This window comes from Monopterus albus, unplaced genomic scaffold, assembly GCF_001952655.1.
Source record: "Monopterus albus unplaced genomic scaffold, M_albus_1.0 scaffold100.1, whole genome shotgun sequence".
Taxonomy (NCBI): Eukaryota; Metazoa; Chordata; class Actinopteri; order Synbranchiformes; family Synbranchidae; genus Monopterus; species Monopterus albus.
Genome location: NW_018127980.1, coordinates 1,285,433 through 1,307,053, shown reverse-complemented (window position 1 = coordinate 1,307,053; position 21,621 = coordinate 1,285,433). Strand labels below are relative to the sequence as shown.

The following is a 21,621-nucleotide window of genomic DNA, read 5'->3' as shown; positions in this document are numbered from 1 at the left end:
TGTCCAAAACATCTGAGGCTTTGAAAAGTATCCCATTGTGATGTGCAATAGCATTCTCCAACAGTACAATGAGACTTTAAATCGCTCATCAGATCCTATTATCTATGCTCATGCCTGTAACAGTGTTACTCAGATACTCCAAATCTGGCATTAGAGTAATTTTCTGTAAGCTCAGAAAAACAACTGAGGCATTTATGTAATTTAATAAGGTGTGACAGCATGTAAACAGATCAGATTGTTGGGAGAGAACCATTATAAAACAGGCAACTACCAGAGGACAGGAGAGCAAGCCAGAGAGAAAACATCAGTTGATTAGGTGGGAAAGGCTTCAAGAAACTGTACTTCCTGTCCTATCAATTAGTACCATCAGAGGGCTCAATGTGGCTCACTACAGCTTGTATTCAAGGGATTCCAAGGATTTTGGCTTCCGTCCCACCATGGGACTGAGATGGTTATAGAAGTGAGCGGAGCAGACACAACAGAGAAGAAGAGAGAGGGGAATGCAGAGCTACAGAAGAGATTTATTGGGCATGCTACAGAGGTAATGCAGGGTACGCAAGAGAGACAAAGGGAAAACTCAAACAGCAGGAAACCAAGTACCTCTCCTTGTAAGAATAAAGAAGAAAAAAATATTTCATCCTTTAAATGTGCTTCCCCAGAACAATACCAAATCCTTACATTTTCAGTTGTATAAAATCAGATCAGAAAAAATATACACAACTCTTATTTCTGAGCAAACACCTCAAAGAGCAAGATGTCTTGTATCAAATAAGAGGGAAATATTTAAACACTTAAAATTGTGGGAATTCTCCTCTGAAATGTAACATTTCAGTGTTTTCAAATGCTTTTTTTATTGTTAAATGAATTCAAGAAACACTAAAAGGCACAGAGACTTTGGTCCAACTGAGTAGCCCTCTTGAGTAAACTGTCACATGGCAATGAGATCACAGTGGACATCTTCTGTCTGCTTCCACAGCATGCAACACTTTGTTGTGAGATCCTACTGTTACTATACATGCTTAGAAAACTATTGTCACTATACTTTATAAGGTTTCAAAAACAAAGATAAAGAAATACTTAGCCATGTTATGATGTGTTTATCTTAAACATGGAGTGTAAAGTCAAACCTGGGAGGGAACAATTTTATAGTGAACATACTGTACCTGTAGAGTAATGGAAGTTAAACTGCCTTTCACAAACTGCTGTAAAAAGCCTTTTTTGTTGCCTCAGGAATATTTTTCTCTCCTGCTGCTAAACTGGAAAATAAAACATAATACAAAAAAAATGTAAAAACTGGAAAATAACAGCAACGCATAGTTGGTGCCAGAGCTTCAAAAACACTTAGTACGGAGTAGCCTGCAATACCACTAACCACCCCCCAAAAATCAATACCAGTGCGCCTCAAAAGCATAGGAAGGTAATAATAAACATGTCCATCTGTACAAACAGTTTCTTATTGTCAAGTAAGGCACAAAGGTACTGCATCTCTTTAACTAAATCAAGAACTGACCACTAATCTACACCAAGCTATCAACAATCATGTCAACATTTTGACAAGGAAAAAAAAATATAGAGGTACAGTTAAAAGCTGGAAGGATCCAGTATCTCCAGTACAATTCACAACTCAATTGTTCACTTAAAAAGTATGCAAGTCAAATGGTTTCAGACTCACTCAAGGAATGACAACAAAACTTATTCAATCTATGTGGTCCCCCACCCCCACCCCACCCCACCCCATGCCAATGTCCGGACACAGTCTGAAAGGTTCCTGAACAGCTCCAAGACAATAAAACCTGGTGCTGTCAGGTGTTTGAGGGTCAGATTCTTAAATGGTGGACTTGGAGAAGGAGACTCTCAGGTGCTGGTTGCCTCCCATGTTGTAGTTGTGAAGGTCAATCAAGGCCTGGATAGCCTCCTCCACTGTTGACATCTGGATTAAAGCCATTTTGCGATCCCTGAAAACATGGCACAGTGATATGTATGAAAGTAAACAAACACTTCTGGGGCATGACACTGAACAGTGGTAAACATGAGCAAGAATCACAAACTGTTCCAAGATGGAGCCTTTAATGGAGCTGAAACAGTAAAACTCTTGTCAAGTCCTGGTCAGTGGGTATATGTAACTTCTAAGATCTACGTACTGGAAAAACTTGAATGCTTTCACAGTTCCTCCAGCATTGGAGAAGAGCAGCCGCAGGTCATCCTCCGTCACATCTGGTCTGTTATGTTAGAGCACAAAGTTTACAGTCAGGAAAACGGTTTGATTGCTGGATTATTTCGCCTAACAGGGGCACTGTGTCTGATGATAAAACTTGTCGTTTACTTTTTGCTGTATTTCAACGCTCTCAGCACTACAAACTAAATTCTCTTCACCTTCAACATACTGGGGTTGAATCAGAAATTCATAGAGATCTCAAAACCCGGACAAATAAAACCAAATGATTTGCACAAAGAGATGGCACTAGAAAGAAGACAGATAATATACCTTGTAATTTAGGTGAACAGATCATTTAAGCCAATTATTTATTAAGGCTTGGTATCACTTAAATATTTTACCTGGGTTTAGAGATGGGGGACATAATGAATGAATTCAATGTAAAATGAAAAGATTTAAAAAAAATTGATTGTGCACTAAATGAATATTTTTACTTTTATTTTTACTAACAAAACCGAAAGCCCAACTACTTATTGAAAGTTTTTCTCTACAAAGCCATTAACTCGCATGTACTGGAGTTAGAGTATAACATATCTTTGATTTAAGAAGAGTTAACTACGTTAGAGCTGTAGGAATTCATTTCCACTGGCACCACCTCATACACAAAATGATGCCTTTATAATAATCCAACACCCTTCCTTTGGATGCAGTTATCACGTGTCATAAATTAGTTTTTTTTATTGCGGGTGAATCCTGCCAGTATGGTGGAGTTTTCATTTGTAAATGATGCATGACGTCACCTCTCGGAGCTCTATGGACACAGACAAAAAACAACTTGTACCATAATGATGGAAAATGATGGTGAAGGGAAGGGGTCTATATTATTCTAATTCCTACACAGTTCATACAGTGTTTTTGACAGAACCCTTACATTAAACCCACGGTTACACTTAAAGCACATCATGAGTGTTTTATGTCTCATCCACAGTGATGCTGTACAGAGCCAAAATTATGAGAATTCTCACTTTTTAAAATACATACGGACCTGACTGTACCGAGTTCCCAGTGAACTTTCATTAAAAACCCTGGATGTTACAAACAATATTTGGGTTACGTCCTTCTTAAGCATCTAACAGAACAGACTGAACTGGCTGGCCTGGTACTTACGGGATGTTGGAGAGGTGGAGGGTAGCAGAGGGTGGGAAGATGTTCTGGAAATTCTTGGATCCTGGTTTCTTGAAGCGATGAAGAGGGGAGTTGGCATAGTCCTTGGTCAGGCCCTGGTCATCCAGGCCATCGCGAGGCAGCGCCACTGTCTGGTGCTTGGACAGCGTCACCCGGATGATCTTCCCGTACATCTTTTGGCCATTCAGGTGGCTCATTGCTTCGGCCATGACAAAGACAAGAAAGGTCAGTTATGATGATGTTACAGTCTATTGTGTGTCATTCACTGGGTGTTCTAACTGAACACAGTAAAAAACAGAGTAATATCCAAATCAGTAACAGTGCTTATTTTTACATCAGACTCAGGAGTTATGAAAAGACACCACCTAAACAGACAGTGGTGGTGTTCATAGACCCTTAATGCTTTCAGCAGCACACAGACCTCAATGTTAGTAAATGCTTTTTGGCGTTAAGGTGAAAATTTTTGTACACATTCACTTAACTGGTTACACTACGTGATACTTCATAAAGCAATACTTCATGTACTTATAAATCAAGCAACTCCTTGTACCCATATGGTAACTGTGACTATTTAGGATGGATAACACAAATAGATTATAATGCAGAGTTGTCTAGTGCTAGTCTATGTTTGGGTCTGTGACCTGCCAATGACTCTGGGAGTTAGATCAAATTCAGATTAGGAGTACATAATATGTACATCACCATCAATATGCACTGTGATATAATACATTTTCTGTTTGAGTAAATTAACCAGATGGAAATTTCAGTTTGACTATTCCAGTAACTTCATTTTCAACAAGGTGATGCAAAATGTATATTAAAATCCAATATTATATTTTGGTTGCTTTTGTGAATTAATAAAAATGTAATTAACTGTGTCAAAGCGGTACATAGGGTAAAATTGTTTGATATTAATTGCAGGCCATCAAATCAAAATCACATCGTGGCATACATTTACGTACCAGCAAACATTGGTTCGCTGGCTAAGAGAATGGATTTAAGATTGTATTATCAGGAAACTTGATTTACACCCCTATCTGTAACACCACTGTACATGAGTGAATAAAGTTTTTGTAGTTCAACAAGGCAGAACTGAGAGTCATCTCTGCTGAAACCACTGTAGTGCAGGGTTCCCTCGAGTTTCACAAGTCGGCTGCTTGTAGGTTAGACCCGGTCAGGTAAAACAGCGAGTCCCTGTATAGGAACATTCCCGGACATGCAGTAACCTCAGGCTCTGTATTTTTCTCCACATCCTCTGGTCACAGTGCAGCAGCAGGAGGTAAAATATATCCACAAAACCGTGCACAGTTGAAAAATTCTGTTTTTACAATGGCACCGGTGGATGTCAGGCAAGCTCACATGAACGTGCAACTGCCTGGATTTATGCCCATTCAAAGAAATCCTTTTTGTTAGGGAAAAAAAAACCTCAGAAGTGAGAGTTTGTGAGATGTTTATAAACGGAGTTTCTTCTGCATAGAAATACTAGAACATATATACACCTCATTTTTGAGCCTTAGGTCACATCTAGGATAATAATTCACTGTTCTAACATTGCAAAATAAATCCATAACATCATATCAATATTCCATCTTATCAACTTTATACTTCTAAACCTGGCCCTCTATTACTTGTGAGACGGAGCTTGTAAACAATATGGTGTGATATTTTAATGGTGGGCTGCTTGTTTAGATTGGGGCAATAGAAGTATCTCCAATACCAAGTTGACTGCATCACAGAGGTAAATTAGACCTGAAAAATGGCTGTGTGTGATGTCTGCTTACCTAGCTGGGCCTGGTTGGCATCTGACATCTGAATGAGAGCGCTGTCCTTCTTATTGTAAAGAATTTTTACCCTCTGGACATCGCCATATACACCTGCATTAGAGCCGCAGGCAAGAGGAGAAGAAGTGAGGTGGAGAGAAAGCAGACAGTTAGGCAAATAAAAAAAACAGCACTGGAGACAAGGATATTTACAGACAAGAAGCCAAGAAGAGAGAATAGAGTACACAAGAAATTCAGAGTGAGAGATGAGTAGAAAAGTAAAGGTAAAGAGAGAAGAGATACCCTCTAAACAGGTAAGATATCAAGCTGTGTCAAGTGGCTAAAAACATATACGTGCAAAAATAAAGACTCAACCATGCATTAACAGATAACAACATGGTGGAATTTAGGGCAAAATAATACATGTTAACCCAAACCGATAAACGGGGCAAAAATGTATTACAAATTACCAAAAAAGCTACTGTGTGAAAACAGATATACATAAGCTCGTATAACAATAATAATGACAAATGTGTCAGATAGTATGGAAATATAACAAAAACTGAAGGTAGGAGGAGAAAGAGAGAGAGAGAGCTCAAAGAGAGAAAGAGAGAGAGCCAACGATAACATACCGAAGAGGGTAAACAGACTTTGGGGCGTAACCATCTTTAGAGGGAGAGAAGAGCAACAAGCAGCGTGAGACAGGTAGAGAGGTAGAAGAGTCGGAGCGGAGCGGAGGTAGAGATGGACAGATCGATCCAGAACGAAGGTAGGTAGGAGGAATGGTGGTTTTTGTTTCCCCCCGGAGAGTGATGGAGGTAGTGGGTCATGAAGGAGAGGAGCAGGTGGCAGAAGAGGAGTCATGGAGGGGTTTTGGGTGGGAGAGGGGAGGGTTAATGCGGAGGGAGGAGGTGGAGGAAAATTGGGTGATTTGTGGAGTTAAAATTCCCCACCAGCACATGGAGGGGAAGTAGGATGAATGGAGGGTAAAGGAAGTTGGGTGTAGAAGGGGGTGGGAGGGTGGTGGAGGCGGGGTAAGGGGATGAATCAGGAGGCAATGCAAATTGGGGGGAAAATAAAGTGGGGGGAGGGGAGGGACAAAAAATAAAATATAGGTCAGTACACTGGAATAATGCAGGTAGTTTGGTCAGAGATAATGGCTTGGATCAATGTTTTCTTTAGTCAAAATACAGCAAATAACTTGTGCCAAAATGTATTTCACCCTGGACAAGCACGGGGTAAAGGTACATTCTTGTCAAAATCATAATAAAATCAGCAATATAAAACCAAAATCATGTAATAAAAACAACATGCAGCAGGTCAGAAAGGTCTGAAGTTCTACAGTCTTTCAGCGAGGGAAAATGGTACTGTATCAGTATGAGAAGCTGAGGGGGGAAAATTAGTTAAGAGAGCATGCAGTACAATTTAACATGCAAGAGTTGATATGAAGGCCACTTCAGTAAAAGTGGCATTCACACAAGTCCAAGAAGCTAAAAGAAAGCTTAAGCACAGTATCTTAACATCAGTGGCTCAGTTTGAATGGTTTAGATACTGTCAAAGGCTCCAGAATGAGGGAACAAACTGATGAGGAAAGAGAGAGATCAGGTGAGACAAATCAGATGCTATTTAAGTGACAGTTTCAGAAAAAGCAAAAGAACGGGAAGAAAGGACAACAAGCGAGCATTTCACAGAGGCAGCTATTTGTTCCCAGATCTGAGACAGGTTAGGAGACCACAGAGTGATTTCATATGAGCTTTGGTGAGCTGAAGAGAGCTTAGAGAGAAAAGCAGAAGAGAGACAGTTAGGCGACTTAGAATACAGTTAGACAAGAGAAGGGAAGGGCAGAGCATCAAAGGAGGAAATTTTGGTGTGTAAAAAAAAAAAAAAAAAAAAAAAAAAAAAAAAGAAACCCCCCCTCTCTCTTACGGGGACATAATAAGTCTTGAACAAATGTAAAAAAAAAAGCACAGCAAGGACCTGGGTGCGTAAAGGACACTAGAAAATACAGCAAAGAAAAGGTTAGACAAAAAAATCGTGCCTCATATCAATACCAGCTAGAATATCAAGGCATCCAGTTCATCTCTTTTAAAAAGGCTTGGAGTCTAAAAGATTCTGGTTGTGTGCCCCACAGCAGTTCAGTAATTACCCCTCAAATTTACAGCTCTTCTAGGATCAAAAAGTCCTGTTCAAAAATGACAGGAGGATGTTCTAAGGACATGGATAGATATTACTTGCCTGAATACAAAAAATATTTTGAATAAAATGAATCTATGGGTGCAGAAAACCACCATCTCATCCTGACCAGAAGAATGTCACTCTCTACTTTCGAATTTTCTAAGACTTAAAAACTTAAAACTAAACTTGGATTTGTCCAAGACCGCACAAGTGTTTCATGTCAATACACCAAATTCAGTGGTTTAAATGAATTCCCAGGCCAAATGTGCACAAAAAAATCCCACCACAGAGCTTTTTAATTGTGAATGGGACAAGACAATGAAAATGGAAGTGGTAACACAAGGAGGGGAAAAAACAAAGATATTAAGATGCGGGTGGGTAGGGGTGGTCGAGTTTAAGCTGTAGATGGTGCCTTTCAGTGTTGTGTTTGTATCTATGCTACTGACCTCCTCGTTGAGGTTGCTGACCAGCAGGACCCCGCTGGACCCTGCCTGTCCAGCTAGGGCCACCCTCCCTGCAGCAGCAGCAGCAGCAGCTGCTGCACTCAGGGGGTTCAGGGCTCCTGGTTGGAAACAGACGAAACAACCATGGATTGGAGAGTAGCACTTCCACTAAACCCCAGCATTACAGAACTGAGCAAGGATGCAAAATGATTGTTACTACCTATTGAGGACTGAAATCCAGCAGCAGCCATCACTCAGTACATATCCAATTTAAATAAAAAATAAAAACAAAGCTACACAAAATCTGATCAAACTATATTTTAAGAATAAATTAATACCGTACAAATCTAATGCAATGGCTTTATAATTAAAAACTAGCTGACAATGATCACAAGTTAAGCATTTAGCCAGTAGGTTAAAAAAAAGCAGGATTAAAAGAGGAAATATAAAAGTGTGATCTACCTGGGATCTTACCGAGGAGGGAGTTGGAGTCTTTGCTGAAGGCAGCAGCCACCGCATGGTCAAGGCTGGGCTGGCCATCGCCAGCAGGCAGCTCAGGTCGTGTGTAGTCACGACTCTTATCGTTGTTGTACTTAACATTTAGGTTTACCAGCTTGGAAAAGTCGATACGCAGTGTGCAGCAAGAGTTGTAGATATTCTGGCCATCTAGTGCCTGGAAGTGGGGGGTGGGGTGGTGGGGCATGACATCATACTTAAACTTCAAGTATTCAACTCTTAAATTTGTAAGGTACTAACAAACAGGTAACCAGACTGTAGGTGACTGGTAAAAACGCTGTGCAACATGACCAGTGGGAGCTGAAAGTAAACAACCTCTCACCAGTTTGGCATGCTGTGCATTGACAGGATCACTAAACTGCAGGAGAGCCTGGAACTGATTGTTCTTGGTGAATGTGATTATCTTCATGACTGTGCCAAACTTGGAGAAAATCTGCCAACAACAGAAAATACAAACTAACATTCAGCTACCAACAGTGAACAATCTCTAACAGTTTTCTTCTGTGCGAGGTCACAGGTGTTGCTTACCTGTTGCAGTACATCCAGCGTTACAGGGTAGAACATGTTATCGATGATGATCCGCAGCACCGGACTGGAGGCTGCGGCCAGAACCTCCTGTACATCTGAACTTGGTGACCCACTGGCCTGTACTGCTGATACTGCCTGCAGCACCGCCTGGGTCCGCTGTGACCAAACACAAGCAGTTAATCTTTTTTTTTTTTTTTTTTACAATGGAGAACAAGAGTGGTAGCACAAAAGTAGTAGTGGAGGCACAAGTAGGAGTAGTCATGTACTGTAGGCTGTTTTGTATGAAAGTGTTCAAATTAATTCATGCTGTGGTCCACATATATGTGTGTGTGTACATATGTGTGATGTAATATCTCCTTCAGGTGATGAAACACCTGCCTGCATCTTAACAATGCAGGTCCTGAATAAAACACCGGGAACAGTACAGATAGATTCTGGAGCAAACGGTGCTAGTGTTAGGAGCCACTTTCAGAGCACAGAACATGTAGGTAGCAATTTTAGCTCTGGGAAATGTTCATTTCTCAACTTTGATACTGACTAAACAACTATTCAATTTCTTAAAGAAAACAATGATAGATTTGTGCAGTCCCACCTGATTACCAGCATCAGTTTTGAGTTCTTTGTGATTGGAGTACTGAATAATGACAGGGACGTTGCGGATATGAGGATTTACTGTGGCGTAGTAGTTAACCATAGTAATGGCTGCCTCCTCTGTCCCCATCTCCAAGAATGCCTAGAAGTAAAGAAAACAAAACTCAAGAAGTACTTAAGAGGTCATTTCTAAAATAACTAGGGCTGTACCCGACTAAGGATTTTGTCAGTCGACTGTTAGTCAGCTCTTCAGTGCGACTATGCTCTTATTCTTTATATATATATATATGGCCTAGGCTGTCTGGAATCCAAATGTCAGAGTAACAGTGTAATGGTGTAACATTATGCAAAACCAGCCACATGGTAGCAACCGTCTTTTCACTTGTAAAAGCAGATCACAATGTTTAAAAACACTTCTAATAAAGTACAAATCTCACCTTTATGTGGCTCTCGACTAATGACTTGACTACTAGAGAACAGTCTTAAAAAAAACCTTAATCTTGAAATCTGTTAAATAATCTGACATATTTTGCTAAGTAACATAAAAATAAACACTTAATCTGTAATACCTAGATGCTGGCGACAGATAATGCTTAGCATTCACAACGTGCAAGGTAGTTGTCTGAACACTGAGCTGAGGCAGCTGCCAAACTATTAAGACCACCTGACACACTGGCATTGATACTGTGAAGAGAACAAGGTAGCTGTATTTGGCAGGACTCTAGGGGACAAATGCCAAGTATGATTTACAGTGCCCGCTCAGCAGGCAGACAATAGGCTTTGGACCAGTTTTTGTAGAGAGCTGTGGGCATGGTTCAGATGCACATCTAGACAGCAAAATTGTACACGTGGTACAGCTGACAAAGCTTTACCACTGTCCTTCAGGGGAAAACTTTGTAAGACTTGTAACAAGTTTGCAGTTTAAGCTCTCTGCAAGCTTCTTGTGCCAGCAAACACACGTTTACAGTCTTCTCCAATTACATAACTGCGGCTGGTTCCAACACACATGGTGTACCATGTTGACTGTAAGGTCAGAGAAACAACAAGCTGACAGTCGGCCTTCGGGTGCCGTTGGTGAGCGTCTGTCGGGGGTGTGTCCCACACCACCGGCACTAGTTGGCGGCTTTTTTAGCTGATCTGACAGGTTGAACCTGTGTCAGCCCGTTAAGCCTCATCATTCAGAGAGAAACCACTTTAGTTTAGCAAATAAATGCATGAGAACAGAATGTTTCAGGAAAGCGCCATTCGGCCTGTCATTATAGTATATGTGATTTCACCATTTAGTTGTTTTTCTCCTCCACAACCTCCTTTCTTCTGTGTTCAAGTGCCACTTTTTCAACCTGACTGACCCAAAGCCAACGTGAGGCAACACAAAAGTCAGTCTTCGTCACTGCTAGTTCTTTCACGTCGGTGAAAGGTTTTAACAAAGACTTGCAACATTCAGCTTCTCCTGTTTTCACCTTCTACAGCAGCCTTCCTGTGTGCTTGCTGTAGACTGGTTCACTAGTGTCAGAGGACACCTCCAAACAGATGAGAGCATGGCTTGCACAAGTGTTGTTGCAGACAGTACACACACATGCGCAGATAGACTTATGTGCAAATTGACGTGGGTAGCATGGTCCAGCCCTTACATCACTCCACCCTCACTCATCCTTTATAAACTGCTCTTATCAACTGTTTTGCAAAAAAGTCTACAAATGCGACTTATCCAACCATTTCCTCTACGTACCTGGTTCTTCCCCTTTAGTGTGAGGATATTGGTGACTTTTCCAAAAGGCAAGCCAAGAGCAATGACTTCAGTGTCTGAGGCCTCATTAGGTAGTTTTCTGATGTGAAGTACACGAGATGGTGGGGCCTCCTCCACCCTGGGCTTTTTATTGTCGCTGCCATTTGATGCCCCATCTAAAATTTTAGCATAAACATTGATTAACTGTGCTGAGCACTACAATGATCACCAAAATAAAAACTTACTACATTTTAGTTTGTCAACAAAGCCAATGAAAAGACCAACACCAATGATGTGTTTTCGTCCATCTCTAAATATGCTGCACAAAAAACTAAATCAACAATGGGTTTTCTTTCAAAAGTATCAGGAGACAGACTAATGCCAGGTTCAGCCAACTAGCTAGTTTTACTAATGGCTTAAAGTTATTTTTAGCTGAAGTTCTCTCTGATGGCTACACAACCCATAGTCATGATAAGAATTGATGAATTTGGCATAGTGACCTACTTATTAGACAAAAAAAAAAAATTGTGTAGTCCGAACCAGACATTAACACACAGTTGCGTTCCTTCATTATCTTGTGGTTCTCACTCCACTGGTTCGTCTAAAAGGCGTGATTATTTAAAACCAAGTGACAAGATAGAATTATTTCCTAAAAAAAACCTGGTGACTATGGTTTTAGCAATCATAACCAAACAGGAGGAAATAGTGTTATTTGTTGGGAACTCTTTTCAATGGCAAATAAATATTTACAAAAAGTTATAGATCTCAGATGTTGTTCCTGGGATCTGTTGGAGCCACTCTCCCAGTTTGGGGGTCACAGCCCCCAATGTTCCTATTACCACTGGGACTATTTGTGCCTTCACCTTCCACATCTTTTCTAGCTCTTCTTTCAGCCCTTGGCATTTCTCAAGCTTCTCGTGTTCCTTCTTCCTGATTTTGCTATTGCTTGGGATTGCTACATCTATCACTACGGCCTTCTTCTTCTGGTTATATATATTCTCAAATTTTGTTCAATTCAGTTTTATTTGTATAACGCCAAACCACAACAAAAGTCATCTCAGGACACTTTACAAAGGACAATTTACTAGTAATCTTATTATTATTATTATCATTACTATTATTATTATAACAGAGGAAAAACCTAACAAATCACCCTTGAGCAGCACTTGTGGGATGGAAAACTCCCTTTAACGGAAGAAACCAGTACGAACACAGACAATAATTTATTAATTACTACTAATGGAAACAACATTTGAAGGAAAACAGGTTTATTTATTTATTCAAAACTGAAGCATCAACTTACATAAACACTGACCACTATTCACTTTTGCTGAATGATTCTGCTAAATTTTGCGCAGTGTGTTTTTGTGCTGGTACCTTGGATGGTTTAGTCATGTTATGGACAGCTGTCTCCCACAGCTTTTCATATTCAGTGCAATGGTTAGTTTGCAGATGGTGAACAAACTTCAAGTTATCTTTAACGGCAACTGATTTAGTTTGCAGATTGTCATCTTGAGCAACATCCGTCTTGTCAAATCACCTCCATGTGAGTGTGGATGATCCATGTCTAGCAATTAAATTTAATGGCACAGACTGCAAAGCTGGTGGTGTATGTAATTTGTCTCCTGTCATTGTTTGTTCAGTTGCAACTTCATTAATACATTTTTAGGCAGCTATGCTAGCCTTACTTGCGGTGCAGTGATCATATACACTCTCCGTGGACCCTCAATGTGCATGCATAGTAGTCTATCCTGTTAGGCTACATGATGTGGTGAATGTGTGGACTCTCAAGGTGTGTTTTAATTGATTTTGGTAAAATAAGTGACATACTTGATAATGTCAGCTGGCACATCATTAAAACAGCAGATAAGATATATGTAATATATATTAGGGATGGGTATTTGACAATTATTCAAAGACCCCCCCACCCACACACAAACAATATAGCACCATATTGCTGGCACTGTCACATGTGCACAGTGTGACTTTACCTTTAAGTCCCCAGTGTTCCGCAGCAGTCAAAAGCACATTCGCCAGGTTTGCAGCGGTATACCGCTCCAGCATTGCTTTAGTCTGAAGAACAACACTCTGTAGTTTCCATTTGCTTATAAAATGGCAGGTGACTGCCACATATGATTCAGTTGTAAGTGCTGCCCATGCGTCCATGGTCAGACACCTTTTCAGTACTTGACAAACAACTGCACAGCTCACATGGATTACCATAACACAGTCTATCCAGTCGTGTTGTGCCCGTTTTTCTTGATGGGATCGTATACTCTGGCTGAACAAATGGCATCAAACTTTGAAAAACGCCGCCCTCGATAAAGCTAATGGTAGCATGTCCTTTGCTATCATCTTTGTGATGAGGACTCTGTATGTCGATCATCAGACTTCCTTCTTCAGGTGACAAAGCTAGCCAGTGACTGTTGCAGAACGCGCCCCACTTTCTGCTGGATGCCTCGCCTTCAAATAGCTGGGCATAGTTGTTGATTTATTATATGATAACTTAACCTGACAGAGTTTGCACTGCACCTCATTTTCATTTATATTCTTGAAGAAGTTCCACACAGAACTCTTTGATGGCTGTAGTCTCTACATGTTTCTGCTGTTTGTATTTGGCACTGTAGTAAAATGATATACTTGCCTCGTTAGCGCCTTATTTCCAGGTGCTGGTTTTTAAAGACAAAATGATAGTTGGATGAAATATTCAATTTTTTTCAGTTTAATGACTACTTACATATTCAAAAATCATTGCCCATCCCTAATATATATTGTACACCCTTAATATATACAGCTTAGGTACTTAAAAAAAAACAACAACAAACAAACAAAATAGAAAAATAAACAACAACAACCTAACACAAAGGTAACAATGAGTCTTTGCCTCTCCTTATTAGACAGATCCCAGAGGAGACATTAGCTTGGATGGGGCACTGTGCAGCAATAGTAGACTGGGACTTTGATTAAAGAGACAATCTCCCAAAACCCTTGTGTATGCCTTTGACATTCATCTTATTTTGTTGGTGGTGTGTTTAAAAGCCAAACCCTGTATGTCTTCTCTTCCTTAATTAATTCTGCAGTTTTCTTTGAGATGCTTCTTATATCATCTAAACAGCATGTATGCATTTATATGCAGTAGTCTGCTATGTCTGTTCCAGTCGCATGCTGTGGCGTGTGGATGCCAGCCTACTGAGGAGCATGATATGTTTGACACACTAAAAACCTCCCATGAGAGAACAGTTCAGCTCACACAGCCTGTTTCACTTTTCAAACACCAATTAACCCTTCGATTCCCTTTGATGCCGTCTGTCACTACCGATCAAATGGCTTCATGCAAATTATGTCAATCCCCTCCCTATTCAGGGGTGGTTGGAACGAACTCACCACTGATACTGCTCATGTCAGAGATGGGACTGTTGTACATACTCAGCTCGTCAGATCCTCTCTGAGGGGAAAAAAACAGACACAAGGGTCAAGGCACAGTTGTGAAATAAGGGATTAAACCATTTCCATCTTCCATACACTCTCAGAGACAGCAATAAAAGATGAAGATATTTGAAAGGGAAAAAAGAGGGTAGAGGAATGATGTAGGCCCAAAGGGACATAAAACAGCTGAAGAGTGGTTAGGCTCCTCCTCGTCTGGTGTGGTTTTAATGTTGCTGAATTTAAGATGCCAAGATGTCATTTCATCCTAAGCAATTCTATGTCCCAGAAGGCTTGCTGAAGCTGACGGGCACCCTTTGCTCTTAAATACTGACTGATGGGATGACAAGGAACCTGGCTAGGGACCCATTAGACACACAACTTTATAATAGCTTCATATGCCCCCTCCTTGTTTCTGTCTGACTGCTTTTGAACCAATTGTTCTTCTGTCACTAACATTCTTTATTGTTACGATAAACTAGATGTTGTGGGCCTTGCTACAGCAACATGACACAAATAAATTGAAAGGGTAATAAAGTTGTCTGACTTACATCAAAATGTGAGCACAGAGAGCAAGAGCTATAAGACCCCTATGTATGATTTCTCTCCCAACAACTGGCAACATTCTCTGTTTTATCTCTGACATTGAAATATTTATAAAATAGAAATTTAGGAATTAGTATTTTATGAGTGCTCCGTTTCCCCTGGAGGGAGGATTTAAGCTTTGTTTTGTGCAAACAAAAATGCAGTCGGCACTCAAATCTGGTTAAGCAGCCAGAGCAACAATACACTTGCACAAGTGATTCGGTGATCAACAGGGACACAAGCCATTTCATTAATGCCAGTCTAATGCTATGAAAGCTCAAAGCAATAATAAATAAATAAATAAACCTGGTGTTAACATGGGGGGACAATGTAGAAAAAGATTTGATGGATGTTTATGTTACAAAGGGTTTAGAATACAGCCATAACCTCAGGCACAGCCAGATCTCCATACCGCTCTTATTTCTGCTCGGTATCATCTATAATCAATCCACTGCAACCATCAGGGCAAATAACTAACAAACCAAAAATGGTATTAACTCAGAAAGGAGGGTTGTGTTACAAAATTATACAATGATAGTAAGAAGTAAAATCAACAACGGTTTTCTAAATGTGCTAGAAATTAGAGCTGAATCAACTTGTCTGAAGTTAAACGGTAACTGTGTTTAGAACATAAGCTGGTGGGCAAACAGCATCCCAGAGCAACAAATACAGTAGAGGAGAAAAAAAAAAAACTATGTCCAAGTCAGACTCATATATTTTGTGCATTGAACACTAAGCAAAAACCAGAGGTGAAGACTTACCTTCACTCCAACTGCAACATCACTGATTCTGAAAGAGAAATAATTTGCACTTGGTCAATTTGAATAAAACAGTAACTCGTTAATGTGCTATCACCAAGCCTATCCTGGTGGATAACTATTTTATATCTTGAAGCATCTTTTTTTTTTTCCAAAGCAAACTCTGACACATAACTTTCCCTGCTCCAGCAGGCTGACAAAAATGGGTGTGTGTGAGTTAAGGTACAGTACAGACAGGATCGTTCTGGTTGTACTGTCACACAACTAAAGCAACTATTCTGATAATTGTTTAGAGTGACTTCATTTCTCACTGTTTTCATAATCTTTACAAACCAATCAATCAGTTAATGAAGAAAATAACCAGCACATGAATCCATAATTAATGCACAAAATGGTTCAAGAGCTCAACGTCAACTAACTACAACAGTAAAATCCTGCTTTACATCAATGAATGAGTAATATCAATGGAAAGATATATGACAACAGTCACAGGGAACATTTTTCTGCATTGACCACTTCTATTTTAATACTTGTGACGATACATTATTCCATGTAACATTTTAAATGGAGGACCTTTTTCTAACAGAGTATTTTTACAGTGTAATATTAGCACTTTTACTTAAAGCAACGATATGCAACTTGGCAGTTTGACTTCCCCTACAGTTGCTAAGTTGTACCCAACTGTCATAAATACTAGTTGCGTTTTCCTCCCTCCTCATGGTCAGTGGTATATGTGCATTTGTTTACAAGTTGAAGCTGTTATTGAGCCAGAAATAAAACATCAGAGGCCAAAGAACGGTAAAATAATATTACAAGATTTTATACAAGTAAGACTTTGGATAGTTTTATTTATTGTGACATCAAAGGTAAACACTTAGAATGGCAGGGTTTTTTTGTTTGTTTTACTGAAATAATGCTTGCATTTTCAGATAGTCTGCTAAGCATTTTAATGTGGATGTGTGTAATGGAATGAAACGATGGCGACAATACTGGTTTATATGGCACATAATATATGGTGGGCAGTTTAATTTATTACAAGCTAGCTGAGATGGGTTTCTTAGGCTGCACTTCAAAGGCTTATTTGGTGTGACACTGACAAAGACCAACCAAACTTTCTGGCTTGAGATGAACTGATTTATTCCAGGACGGAGGAAGAGGACCTCTTACATCTGGAAGAAACTACTAATCTCCACGAGAGAGTAAAAGCCAGTCCGATATTTACTCTTGTCCGGTTTCTTGCACTCTCTTTTTCTCTTCTTCCTGGTTGTGGCTGGGCTCTGGCGATGCCTACTATGTACTGCTGCGTGTATGCTGTAATCCATGTCCTGTTGCACAGCTTGTTCACAATCGTAGCAGGTGATTATGCTAAGCTTATAAGTCCAAACTTTGGGAGGGCACAGTATTCTCAATGTGCAACTGGAACACCAGCATCCTTGCTGACTCGGCTCTGAACGAGATATACCTGCCTGCTAAGGAGAGTTAGCTTGGTCTACTAGTGGGTCCTCACAGCTCCAAAAACACTACAGCAAGTTTCAAATAGGCAGCTTGCCGACAGGCCACTGTGGTCTGAAGAACATGTAGCTACCTGCTAATAGTGCTAGCTTTGTCAGAAATGAGTACTCACATCTCTGAAAACGCCAGAACAAATTTTAAATTGGCATTACTTGGACAGAATGACCACATAGTCACAATATAAGTGGTTACTTTCTCACCTGAAAAAATATGCTAACTATAGTGTTTTACACAGACTTACATTTTAATTGTGGTGTTTTTTGTTTTGGGTTTTTTTCTGTAAAATATATCAGTGCTGTTCATCTTACCTGTCCCTTCTGAACTTTCCCTTCCACAGCAGCAGCATGCTGGCTGCTGCCCTCATCCTGCATCTCTCTACAACTTTCTCTTCCTGATCCTCTCTTGGTTAAAACAAGTAAATATTTGAAAAGAATCAACTGGATCACTAATCAAACTGATTGGACTGATCAGCTTTCCCACGTGTTTTTCAATATCTCCCTGAACTTCCCCCTCAGGGCAAATATTCAGCACCACAGTTTATGAATTAGCATTAGTTTATCCACCTGCAGAGCAGTCCATATACATCCATGCTATATACAGCATGATGCATTTTAACGTTAGCATAGATAGCTTTACTTTCTTGCTAATAACATATCAGAAGAGTTGGATCTCCATGACTGACAGCGTTGTGGTAAAAAAAACTAACATGGAGAGAGAGTAGGAGCTGTTAACAGACAGTCCGTCATCATGGTTGTCATGTGTTTGTGTGTATGAGAGAGAAACCGAGTGTGACACAGAGGGACTAAATGCACAAGTGATGTATGGGAAACACTGAACTAACATGCTTTAGTTAGAGTCATGGCCAAAAATACTGGCACCCCAGCATTTCTGTCAGGTAGCACACAAATTCTTTGATATTCTCATGAATCCGATATATTCCACACAAAAATCCAAAAATGGACTAGAGAAATTTCACCCCTTTTAAGAATCATCACAAATAGTTTTATTTCAAGCATGTGGTGCTCTTTTAATTTGTATTTAATGAAACTCACCTGTAGCAAGCAGCAGGTGCTGGCAACATAGAAATCACACTTGAACCAGTTAAAATGGAGAAGCGTTGACTCAACCTTTGTGTAGTGTGGACCACACTGAGCATGGAGAAAAGAAAAAAAGAGCAAAGAATTGTCTGAGGATTTAAGAACCACAATAGTGGAAAAGCCTGGACAGTCTCAAGGCTACAAGTCCATCTCCAGAGATCTGGCTGTTCCTGTGTCCACTGTGCACAACACTGTCAAGAAGTTTACAGCCTGTGGCGCTGTAGCTGATCTGCTGGCATAGGGTGCAACAGTGTCAGCTCGCACTATCTGTCGCCATCTGAATGACAAGGGACACTATGGTAAGAGCCCCAGGGGGCCCCACTGCTGACACAGAAACATAAAAAACCAGATTGGAGTTTGCCTGAGGAAGCCACAATCCTTCTGGGAGAATGTCCTGTGGACAGATGAGCCTGAAACAAAGCTTTTTGGTCGAGCACATCATTCTATTGTTTTCAGAAAACAACATGAGGCCTTCAAAGAAAAGAACACGGTCCCTAAAGTCAAACATGGTGGAGGTTCACTGATGTTCTGGGGTTGCTTTACTGCTTCAGGTACTGGATGGCTTAGCCTTGTGTATGGTGTTATGAAATCGGAAGACCACCAATGAAATCTGGGGCAAAATGTAGGGCCCAGTGTCAGAAAGTTGGGTCTCTGTCAGTGGCCATGGGTCTTACAGCAGGACAATGACCCAAAGCAGACTTTAAAAAGCACCAGAAATGGTTTCAGACAATGAGCAGGAGACTTGTGATGTGGCCAGCAATGAGTCCAGGTCTAAATCCCATAGAGCACCTGAGAAGAGATCTCAGAACAGCAGCTGGGAGACGGAACCCTTCAAATCTGAGAGACCTGGAGCAGTTGGCAAAAGAAGAGTGGTCCAAAATTCCAGTAGAGAACTGTAAGAAACTCACTGATGGTTAAAGGAGACAACTGATTTCCATTATTTTGTCCAACAAGTGTGCTACCAAATAGTAAGTTGAGGGTGTCGATAATTCTGTCCAGTCCATTTTTGGAGTTCTGTGTGGAATATATCTGATTTGGGTTTTTTCTGTTTGTTTTTTTTTGTGTTGTCCCAATGCAAATAAAAGAAATAAACACAATAATAGCAAAGATGTTGTGATTGCACCAACTTTCTGGGAGAAGTGGTGCATTATCTGTAAAAGGGCTTATATCAAAAAAGCTGCTGTAAAGGAGGGTAAAAACGCCAGAGGTTTGCTGCATTAGCATTGTAACTGTGTAATACCTCATACAGTGTCACCATGATATTTGTGAGGCAGTTATTGTACCATGAAAATCTCATACTACTACCCTACCCAACCCTATCTGCACATTTAGATAAAACATTTAGATGCCATGTTTTAGTATATATGCATTTCGCACGTCCATACCCAAACACATTGCCAGTTTTGTGCGGTGCATTTAGAGGTAAACAAACTGAAATTACCAACTAAGCAAAAAAACAAAAAACAAAACCGCATCTCTTTGCACTAAAGTATCTACAGAATAAGTGTTTGTCATTATTAGACTGACAATGTGTTGCGGTATATGTTATTTTCTTGAGCAATTAAATAAGACCCGTGCATGCAGTAAACTGCAGTTTGTTGATATAAACAAACACATTTATTGGCTATCAGAAAACTGGGAATAGCTAACTATAGTGAAGTCGCTCGGTGAGCTGAACATAAATCGGCTACAACGCAAAGGAACAGCGGTACTGTACATTAGTTAACGTTAGCATAGCGCTTTGCTAACCTTCAGTAGCCGCTTCGTTAGCACATTTCTGGAATATACTCTACAATGAACGGATGAATCGTGGAACTATATCGTATCAACACATCTCTCTAGCACAGCGTCATGCACGCTGAGGATTTTATCAAAGGTAGCTAACAATGCAGCTAACATTAATTAAATAAACAGAGGTCGTTAGCTAAGTTATGCTAATATGCTACCCGAGACACTTCCTAGGAAGGGAGCGCATGGCTATGGAAACCTGTTAATACAGGAACAATGTCGTCTACAGTTTCCCCTTTAAATGACCCATTCTGTTAAATGAGATGTGGTGAAAATCGCTGATAAAATATTACCCATCCATTTCTGTAGCGATATCTCAGTACGTCCGCTTTCGATCCTGTTTTGTCTCCACACCTACACTGTGCAGTGCGCACGCACACATACGCACGACAGTAAAATGGTGGTAACGTGAAGTTGCATTACAAAGCAATGCCGGAAATGACCGGAAAGTTCCGAATGTATTAAGCGAGCTCGTACTCTACAGTTGCCAGAATACACCTATGTATTTTATTTTATAGGGAAACGTCTTTATTCATAAACAAGTGTCTAGGGTCCCAACCATCGCTCCTCTTTTCTTGATTGTGTTTAATTCACTACTGAGTTCTCTTGCATTTACTAACAACAACGACAACAACAAAACAACATCAGGTTTTTAAAATACTGCAGAAATTCTTATTTTAAGAAACCCCTGGTTAAATGGACTGCCTGTTCCCCATGTCTTTCTCTTTTGAAGTCCACACTGTTATTTTTTAGCAATTACTATTACTATTATTATTATTATTATTATTATCATCACTAAGGTATAGTGTGATGTAGGCCCTACTTGTTTTGTACACTATCTAATGTGCTACAGTATGTACTATTGTAGCCCAGCCTACAAAAATGCAGAGGCCAAATAAATATATAAATATTAAACTAATTAAATTAGCTGTTAAAACTGTTGATTTTATGTCATGCTATTTCACTGTATTTGTAGAAATAAAATGTAATTCCTAGTTCATTTAAAAGAGTTCATTTAAAAGCTTTAAAAGTGTAGCAGAGAGACTCCTTGCCTGTGCACATGCACATAGTATGTTTGTTGTGCACATGCCAGAAATTGGTCAGTTGCACTACCTAACTTTGTAGGACATCAGACTGTCTATCTTGGCCTTCCTTATTTGCAATTGGCTGTTCTTTCATCAATCAGAATAGTGCTAAGGTGGGACAACCAGGATAACCCATAGCCAGACACTAAGCTGCAGAGAGGTTTTATGTTTATTTTAAGGACTCTATTGTAAGGTGTGTGTGTGTGTGTGTGTGTGTGTGGGCCCTATTTTATTTCATAAGTTGTATATACAATTATTTTTTTTCATTTGAAATTTTAATTAACTAAATTCATA

At 40.0% G+C, this 21,621-nt stretch overlaps 1 protein-coding gene across 3 annotated transcripts; it reads right to left on the bottom strand.

The window, feature by feature from the left end:
* Positions 1 to 501: 501 nt before the first annotated feature.
* On the bottom strand, positions 502 to 20,687 carry LOC109965530 (polypyrimidine tract-binding protein 2). Of its 3 annotated transcripts, none has more exons than XM_020609604.1 (14): positions 20,536 to 20,687; positions 15,849 to 15,876; positions 14,464 to 14,524; positions 11,083 to 11,255; positions 9,355 to 9,495; positions 8,763 to 8,918; positions 8,557 to 8,667; positions 8,181 to 8,391; positions 7,722 to 7,837; positions 5,733 to 5,766; positions 5,122 to 5,214; positions 3,323 to 3,539; positions 2,142 to 2,219; positions 502 to 1,955 (listed from the first exon to the last, which is right to left on the bottom strand). In XM_020609604.1, the coding sequence occupies exons 1-14, from the start codon at positions 20,541 to 20,543 to the stop codon at positions 1,826 to 1,828; spliced, it is 1,557 nt and encodes a 518-aa protein (XP_020465260.1). In that variant the 5' UTR covers positions 20,544 to 20,687; the 3' UTR covers positions 502 to 1,825. The 3 variants fall into 3 exon arrangements, with proteins under 3 accessions (XP_020465260.1, XP_020465261.1, XP_020465262.1); XM_020609605.1 differs by having other exon boundaries at positions 8,193 to 8,391; XM_020609606.1 differs by having other exon boundaries at positions 14,506 to 14,524.
* Positions 20,688 to 21,621: the final 934 nt, after the last annotated feature.